Source organism: Phymastichus coffea, unplaced genomic scaffold (genome assembly GCF_024137745.1).
Source record: "Phymastichus coffea isolate CEN01 unplaced genomic scaffold, Cenicafe_Pcof_1.1 PCOF00058, whole genome shotgun sequence".
In the NCBI taxonomy this organism is placed as follows: domain Eukaryota; kingdom Metazoa; phylum Arthropoda; class Insecta; order Hymenoptera; family Eulophidae; genus Phymastichus; species Phymastichus coffea.
In genome coordinates this window covers 45,681-55,175 of record NW_026706869.1, presented here as the reverse complement: position 1 = coordinate 55,175, position 9,495 = coordinate 45,681, and the positions used below count along the sequence as shown (strand labels likewise).

The following is a 9,495-nucleotide window of genomic DNA, read 5'->3' as shown; positions in this document are numbered from 1 at the left end:
GCGAGAATCTCATCGACGAGTCCTTCGCGCCGCTCGCGAGAGGAAACAAGGCGAAGACGACAGTCGCGCGGCAACGATAGGCGTGCGCATGCCGGGGCATGCCCTGACTATCGTCACGAGCATACGCGCGAGCATTAATAGTTGGAGCAGAGCGCTTGCCAAAAAGTTCTGCCCTCTCTTTCCTTTCGGGCGCGCGGCGCCTCCGTGTTCCCTCGGATTTTGCAGTAGCTTAGCGGCTCTTGCCGTCGATCTGCGTCCCGTCGTCGTCGCGTGCGCGCTCGCTGATATGCCCGCGCGATAAGCAATGATTCGCGGCGGCACGGCGTTGTCGCGGCAGATCGTGGAGTTCGAGGAGCTTGTCTCGCGATTCCACGAGCACCGGCTGGCTAGCGGCGGCGATAAGCAAGCGATCGGGTCGCAACCGCAGCAGCAGCAACTTAACAATCTGGCTATATTGGAGGGATTAGCGCGACTGTCAAGGTCGGCCGGCAACACTGACTTCCTCGATCAGAACAGTCGCCAACAACGGGCGTCGCCGTCGCCAAGTGCTGTCAATGCTGGCGGAGTCGACTCGCCGCCGGCTCACGCTGCTCGCTACGCCGCCGAACAGGTGTAGCATCCCTTACCGATCTGCTTCCATTCTTCTCCACTGCCTTCCGCTCGCCCGTGCGCGTCACGCCGAGTCTCATCGTAACGCACGAACAGCAGTTTTACTTTTCGATGTGCATACTTATTTTCTTCCTCTTTCTCGCGGATTCGCTGTTTGCGTTGCGATTCATCGACGGAAATTCGTCTCTGGAATTGCGGCTTTACGCGCACGAGAACTAAAGTCAATGTTCCGTTTGTATAAGCAAATAATAATACCATTAGGCAGGAACTCTGTTTTCAACGATCTGTATAAAAAAACAACACCTCTTCTTTTTAGCATACCACTTGCGTTTCAAATTACGGCATTCAAACTTTGATGGCGGCCTGTTGGTTTACGTGTATAGTATGGGAATAACTCGTTATTATCGTGACTCTAATAATCAAGACCGAATTATTGCAAGACTAAAAATGTACCGAAAGAGTTATTTAGCTTTTTCATTGCCATTCGTCTCGGGCTCTTTTCAAGTAGCTCGTGTTAATTTCTGTTCACTCCAGGAGAAGTCTGCTGACTAGCCACTTGTTTCAGAGATTATTCTTTACAATTACTGTTCAGCTATTCCACTGCACTTCACGTTCGTCAGCTTAATTCTATTAAAACTGTCCTTATGCATATAAAGGGGGGATGTATCATCTCTCTCTGAGATTACACAATTATTCGCTATATTATGACTACGTTTATCGTGTTTTATTTTTCAATATTCGACCGGATTCTAACACAACGAATCGGGCAAAAGTCACGCAGCGATACACAGCCTCCAAAAGAAAGAAAATTTGAATGACGCACACTTAATAAACAACCCATAATTGTAGCATCGCCAGCAACAGCAGCAGGCGGTTCGTGTAAACATTGGTATCGACGAGGATCTACAAATGATATTGGAAATGGATCCGGCGATCGTGGACCGGGTGCCGCCGCCGCGGCAACTGCCAGCTCCTCGGGCGAGCAACCGACCTCAAGGCTGGTACGCCAAGTGTTGTGTGGCCTTGTTTGTCGATTGTCTTGTGCATGGTGTGATGCTACGTTCTGCATGTCAAGCAAGTTGATACAAAAGTTAATACAAAACGAAAAAAGAAACCGTAGCGACACTTACGATCGCGGTTTGCCGCGAAATTCGCGCCGATGGGACGTATGATCGATCATAAAGCCGCCGAAACCCGTGGCACGGAGCGGAATTTGCAGTTTAGCGGTTACCGTTGGAATGCTTTGATTAAAATGCCACGATAATGAGGTTAGGATTTGAGAGGGGGCGTCGCACCGACAGCAGCACCACACGCTTTGTCACCCAAGACGATAATGCATATCTCTCGCTCTATGGCTGTGCGGCCTGTCAACCTCTCTCTCTCTCTCTCGCTCTCTGTCTGGACTTCGGTTGGAATCCCAGTTTCCCTCGGAATTTCGTCATTTCTTTTTCTTCCTTTAAACGTCCTTGAAATTTGGAAAAAATTTATTTGCATTCGTGATTGCGAATCCGACCTTGATTTTTGTTCCCTTGTCACGTTTAGAAGAAAAAAACTAGTCCCAAAGAAATTTTTGACGCTATATCGACGCAAAAGAAAAAGAAATTCGCCCCGTAATCGTTGATTTATTTGTTATACTGGCCATGCATCGAAAACGTGCTTTCAGCTTGTCATGCAGACGTCACTTTTTGCCCCGGCAATAAATACTCCAATTATATAGGCGAGGGGATCCTTTACTCTGACATGTTCGAATGAATTAACCAGCAGTTGGAACTCGATTTGATTTCAATTATCTTGTTTACTTTGAAATCATCATTCATATTAATCACTTGATACACACCCCAAACGAATTGTGATAACGATCACAATGACAAGTGTCCATCGCAATAATGTGCAAAACAGTGAAAAGAACAATGAATATTTATTAATATTATTAAATTGGAAATATGCAAGGTAAAAATGTGCGATTCAAAGTAACACCATCCTGGTGATTTTCAAAACTATTCTTATCGCCTGCGATGACCTAGAGAGGCGTGACATCCCCCTATCGCACGACCCGGTATTCACGGACATGTGAGTGCGGCCGTGCGCTCCCCACCGAAAAATAAAGCCGATTTTTTTCGGCGGTAAAAGAAGTTCATCTGCAGCTAACAGAAGGCGAAAGCGTTACGTGCTTTCCTCGCCTCGGCGGGATTGACAAATCGCGTGTTTTGTCCAATAGTCGCTTTACGAAACTGTTTTCAGTCCGTTGAATTTCTCGCGGGCAAAAAATGAAAAAATGCAGAAGCACATTCGCACTAGGATTGGAGCCAGATCGACTCAAGAGCTAGTTTGAATATATCCGAGTTTAGTCACTCCAATCCTGTTATCTTTGTTGGCAGGAACCGTAAGTTAATCTTAGCACGGAGAATATTTCTTGGATGCACTACTTTGGCGAAACGCTTTTCGAGCCGAGATCAAGCGAGCGACGAGATGTGGTGCGCGAATGAGCCAATTTTCGCACTTGACGGGCAGTTTGAACCGGTTCGCCAATCGACCAGAAAAATGTACAAGAGTGATTCATTATTTGTCAGGCGAGAGTGCCCAAATAATTAGTCGCTTAATACGGCTGATCGAGCACGAAAGATTTTGATCGGACGGCTGTTGAAGCGGCTTGCTTCTCCCTATAAACATTCGTAAGGTGACCAACGCGAGCGTTCAATGCGCGACAGACTGCAATGGCAATGTGTCATCGTCCACAACGAGCGTCAATTTATATCGGAATGAAAAGCAATGTCACTTGGAACTCCATTCGAAGGAGCGTTCTTTTTTAATTAGCAAGCGGCTCTGCGCTGCCTTCGGAAATAAAGAAAAACAGACAGCAAACGTGGAAAATCTGCAGGAAAAACAGGGAAAAAAGGCCTCGTACGTTTAATAATCAGATCTCCGCGCTTGCGCGGTTGCGCACGCAGCGCGGAGAGAACGGCAATTAACCACTTGAGCTTGTAATTACATTCACGCCACCGTTGCGGAGCGATAATAGAGGGAGAAGCCGCGCAACGAGCTGCCCGGCCTTCTTTCATTTTGACAAACATTCTTATTGCGTTGCGATTGTTAATTGCCGCGAGATTGTCTTTCTCATTAAAAAAGAAAAAAAAAATGAAGCCCCGGGCCGAATAGCCAGCTAACGAATGGGCGCACGGGCGACGCGCGTTTCCCCACGAGAAGCTTTCGACGTGGCTTGCGGGAGTGCGCGTCGACTGTCTGTGCGCAACGGACTAATTTCCACGGTGACCGCTTCGCTTCTTAATTTTCGAATTGACGCCAACGCGTCAATTTCAACTTTTCTTTTTCAAGTGTGTATATGTGTGTGTGTGTGTGTGTGTGTGTGTGTGTGTGCGTGCGACAAGTTTCTGAGAACTTATTCGAGCTGTATTCACAACGTATTCGTGCGTTTGAAGTAACTTTTCTGTTTGCTAACGTAAAAAATATGACAATTCCTTTTTCAAGTTGAAATTAATGATTTTGGTGACAGAATTTCCAGTGGCTGATAGACGAGCTTAATATAACATCAGTATTGTTTATCAGTTGTTCATACAGTGGTTATTCGGCGATCGTAAACAAACGAATTATTTCAATAGATACTTTGATCCCATTGTTTATTCGTAGTCGAAGGGTGTTTCGCAAAATGTTCCGACAAGCTATCTTAATCAGCAACTTTTGAAGAGTGGATTGTCTAATTGGAAGGAAATATAATGGAATAATGTGCTTTTGTATTTGAACTGAACTGTGCGTATCGCGTATGAATCACGTATGTTTACTATTGGATAGACGCGGGACGTGGCAAGAGTATCGTGCAGTCGCAGTGTTCAGTGGAAAATCCAGGTGTACGTGAAATCCAAGAGTCGGAAGATCAAGAGTAGGTAGGTTTGGAGAGGCTTATTTTATTTGATTTTTTTGTCGCCTGGAAAAAGCGCCAAATTGAAAATGTAAATGCTCAAGTGCGCGCGCGAGTAGACTCAACGACACCTCGCGCAATAATTAATGCAGCCGGGCGTAATTTCGCTCTGTTTCCGCACTCGGCATTTCATGAGCCGCTTTTCCGGCGCACTCGTAGCTTCTTTGATAACTCATTAGCATAACCAGATACGCCCTGTAATATGCAGATCAAACTCGGCTCGCGCTCGCGCGCTGAATATGTGCATATTCGTTACAACACTTGCTCTCGCTCGCTCTCTCTCTCTCTCTCTCTCTCACTCTCCGCGTCGTTCTATCGGATCCCCACCTTCAACCTTCAATTCATTAGCCCTCGGCCCGGCTCTTTCTCCCATCGTCGCGGGCAAAAATTAAGGCGCGCGGCTAAGGCTTACGCCGTTAAGCCCTTTAAATCTCGATCGCGTTTGCATATGCATGCGCCAGCGTAACACCCGTCGCAGCCCATAACAATAATCGTAAGCGCGATAAGCGATAAAAGTTCGCGAGCGTTATTGTCTTTTGAGCTTTTTTAAATTGCTCGAGACACCATTTTTTTGTTTTTGCTTCGTCGCCGACGATGCGCTGGTGGTTATGAAATGAATATTTGATCTCCAGATAAGCTTGCGACAGTTTTCATTAAATTACACGCGATAAGATAGCGACAAAGAGAGAGAGAGAGAGAGAGAGAGAGGAGTGGAAGGGGGGGGGGGGGGGGAAAGAAGAATCATCGTGTAATCAAAACGGCGATTTTCGTCGCCGACATTCGAGTTCATGTATGCAGAAGTGAAACGCAAGCGCGCGCAAGATGATGTATTTTTATCTGAGAGAGACGGGAGGGGAGAGGAGAGAGACCGACAGCCTTTGGACGCGCGCCGAGTGAGCAAGATGAAGCGTGGGAGAGTTTTGACGACGACGAGCTTTCCGACACACCGCTGCTGCCGCCGCTGACCTTTATACCGACAAGCTTTCTCAAAGCTTTGATCAATTTTCCTTTCATTGATTTCGTAGCTATCTCTTTATCGATATTCGACGTTCAAACGTTTAATTTTTTTTCTGCAGTATTCTCTTCTTGATTCGGATCAATAACAAATTCGCGATAGGCTCTCTAGCCGCGTAATCAGCGCTCTAATCTTAATTGAGTTTCTTTGAATGTTTCTCAATGAGACAAACGTGTTATGCTAATGAGCGAAAGACATTAACAAGTAATTACTGATATTCATTAGCTTTGGATATTAAACGTCCGTTCTAAATGTATAAATTGTCGATAATTACATGTACAAAGTAAATGGCGGTTGTTGCAAGCGCCAAAGATACAAGATTATCAAGAAGCATTCATTAGAGTTAATTTTAGAAACGCGCTCTGCGTTATCGCGCGTTGACATTAGTTTAATAACAACTTATTTATCGACGAAGCATCAGTCAACTCGCAGGGGTGTGAAAAAATGCGGCAAATCAAGCGTCGACAGTTAATTAAAACAAAAATCGATAGAGAGAGAGAGAGAGAGACGATTTAAATGACACATCATCGACGGACGATAACTATTTGAAGTATATATACATATACCGTGAGGTCGGTTCTCGCACCGAGAGTTAATCGAACCGTCAATCATGTAACCTTTTTCGTAGGAGCGCACAATTTTGCTTGCCTGCGGAGTCTCGCTTTAAAAGCCTCGAGTTGAACACTTTCTGGCTAATTCTCTCTCTCTCTCTCTCTCTCTCTCTCTCTCTCTCTTTGCCCGCTATTCGCTTCTGCTTTCATCGGGCCAAATCTACGCTCCCTGGAATCTTGCAATTTTGATGTGTAACTAGACAGAAGGTAAATTACTTCTTGGCCTTCCATTCGCGTCCACTGGATAAATTACACTTAGTTCTATATGGATTCTTAACGAGGCTTCATTATCTTGCGGCAAAAGGAATTCCTCGTCTTGGAGAGCGATAAGCCACGTATATTACTTGCGTGACGTCGAGCAGCCGAGAAATCGACCGCTGACTCGTCAAAGACACAGTTTTTCGTTAAGTTGCAAGATTTTCACGATGTTTGTCGCTTGGCGCCAAAGGAGAAAGTTGTTTACGAGAATTGTTGAAATGCGATCATCGAAACGCTTCGGTAGCATTGCAAGCCGGAGCTTCGTTCGTATGTTCAGAAAAATTGAATGCTCTCACTGCACATTTAATTCATTATTTGAAAATAATTGCCTAATGGAAATCTCTCGTACGTATAATATTGTCGAATGCAGTATAAGTAAATCGACACCTGGCTTGAGCGAAGCAGCGAACGCAAAAGCTCACAAAGAAAGACAGCCACTAAAATTTGTAGCTTCGACAAACGGCCCGACGCAGTCGGTCGACTTGGAAAAGGGAAAGAGAAAAGTTTCCAAGTGACATCGAAAGAAAACTGCAGGAAGTAGAATAAGCGTGTGCACGTCAGACTTGGATCTATAGATCCGTCGATCGATCTTGGCGCACAAAGTGTCCCTTTCTTATCGACAGCCGGTCGTGTGCGCGCGGTGCGCGCGGCGCGCGCGCGTCCGTGGCATTGAAATCCGAAATTAGAGCGAGCGTGGCCTCGCGGGTGAATAAAGCTTTTTCTCCGCTCTCCTTCCCTCCTGCTCTTTCTCGCTGACAGGCTTTCGGAGAAAATTGCGTTTGCGTGCGCAGGCAGGCAATTCATCATCGCGTGAATGCCTAACTCAACAAACTCGCGATTGTGTTTGTCGCACGCACGGCTAAACCGTATGTCTACTACTGGCAATGACTTGGACGGCTTTATGGGCGTTTATTAATTCAGCGCGTCACTTTGGCCTTCTTTCACTGCATGTCGGTATTAGATCTGTGTCAACGACTGGAAATTCACGTTGGTCGCCTTTTCTTTTTTTCTTCATAGCTTTATTCTCGCAATAGCCGAAGGATAAGGAATTCAATTAGCGCCGTCGGGAGGAAACGGAGGAGGCTTTTCTAATTTTGCAAGTTGATTACAATTTTTCACAGCTTGTTAGAATGGGGCTTGCGTTTACTTTGACATTCGCTTTTACTTTTGTTACGAGAGCGAAGCAACAAAGCTTTGCATTTTAGCAAATTGAATTTCTTTGTTTCAAAACCATCTCCGTAATTGCATATTATCATGCTGTTTAAAATGCTGAAATTTAATCACATAAGCTTTCTTCATTACCAACAAAATGAGAAAATGAGTAATGCACTAGAAAGACAATTATTCAATTAACATTCGCCCGTATGAAGTTAAAAATTTTCTACTTGGCGATGCGAGCAGAAATACTTTGATAATGCAAATGTGTATTTTTAACGATTATAAAATTGATGATAAAGCTTGTAGCCTCGAAATAGTTCTGAATTTGTTTTACGAAAAAGACTACTACTTTTACTTCGCATCAAGCGCTTCAAAATCAAGCTCCGAGTAATTTGCTACGGTGAATATTGCTCGAGCGGCAGCGCCCGTCGTGCGCAAAAAAAGCTGTCGAGCTTCGTTTCCAGCGCAAACAGTTTCCCAACCTTTGAAAGCGCATGTGCGACGTCGTCGAAGCAGATAAGAACGAGGCGAAGCTCGTCGCGGGGAACGACTCGTAAATCACGGCAATTAGCACTCGGCTGAGCGAACGCGTCGCGTGCGTATTTTTTATTGTTTTTCCTTTTTCCTCGGCTGGCTCCGACAGTGATTTTCGACACGCGGGTGCCCGCCAACGGAATGCCGAATTGGGGCGGCGGAAAGAAAAGCGTAACGCGTTCTCCGAAAGACTGCGACGCGCCCGCACGACGACCGAAAGTGCGGGCTGCTCATCGCGCAGGGAAAAGTGTCGGACGCGAGGGAATCTAATTACACTGGAAAATGAGAAAAACGTCAGCTCTCGTCCCGCGGACTCGCGCATCGTGCTTATATATCGACAGCTCTCGGGTGCAATTTTCATACGCGAGCGTGGAACGTTGGTGACGTGCACGCAAACGTGACAGAGGGCGAGAGCTCGCGGTGCGGCAAAGAGACGTTTGACGCGCACGAGATAAGTCGTAATAATGCGCGCTGCTGCGACTTTCGGATCAAAGTCGCTTATCGTTTGGCAATGCGCGGAGCGTTCGTTACCGATCGACAAGTGTCACCGATAAAACGCGCTACCTCGCGACGATTCAACCAAGCTCGCTCGCGGATCCACTTAGCCGCCGCCACTGCTGCCTTGTCGACCACAGCGCCGGTCCACGACTCCTCGGCTGTTTCCCGTTAATCAGGCCTGACGGTCGATCGCTTTTTCAGAGCTTTCGCGCGCTTTGCGTATGCACGGTGAGTTCGCGCGATTGGTTCGAAAGCGCACGCGCATCCACGTAAATTCCACAGTGCTCGTCGAGCGACGCCTGCGCCAAGTTTTAATTATTCTAACGATCATTTCCGAGCTGCATATTTACGATGCTGTAATAGCGCGCATTGTGCTTCCCTTGACAAACGCCTCGACTCATACCTCAATGTTGCAATTTTAACGAAAATACGCCTGAAGCGAAAGTTATGGTTACGCGTTCCGATATAAATATTGACAGTTCGGCGAGTCACCTTCGGCACACGTATTTATACGCGCAACGCACAGAGGGGCCGTGGCGAAGGAGGGAGGGGGGGAGCATCGGAATAAAAATTTTTATTGTAAATTTTCGCGCTCTGAATGCTCATGACTTAGCGAAAAGGATAAACGATCGCAGAGGTCGCGATGAATCATCGATTGTCCATTCATTTATAACGAAGCTCGTCGCGTGAAAGAAAAAACAACATCCTTCTCTCGCGAGCCGTATCCTTTGTGTGATTTATGCTTTGTATATTCAAATGCATCACCTTCGCTCGTCGAATCCCTTTCGCACCTTGACCCATTGCGTGCGAAGCTGAGAGCGTCGTCGCCGAAAGCAAGGCGGCAAGTGATCATTTCGACGCGTTCGCGCAAGCTAATC

At 46.3% G+C, this 9,495-nt stretch overlaps 1 protein-coding gene across 1 annotated transcript in view; it reads left to right on the top strand.

Moving 5' to 3' along the window:
• Nucleotides 1–228: 228 nt before the first annotated feature.
• Nucleotides 229–9,495, top strand: part of LOC131666366 (transcription factor EC) — a 31,163-nt gene continuing 21,896 nt past the window's right edge. The window contains exons 1-2 of the mRNA XM_058938987.1: nt 229–610; nt 1,459–1,610. Of these exons, the coding sequence (XP_058794970.1) occupies nt 305–610; nt 1,459–1,610 (458 nt within the window). The 5' untranslated portion in view covers nt 229–304. The remainder of the gene's footprint in view (nt 611–1,458; nt 1,611–9,495) is intronic.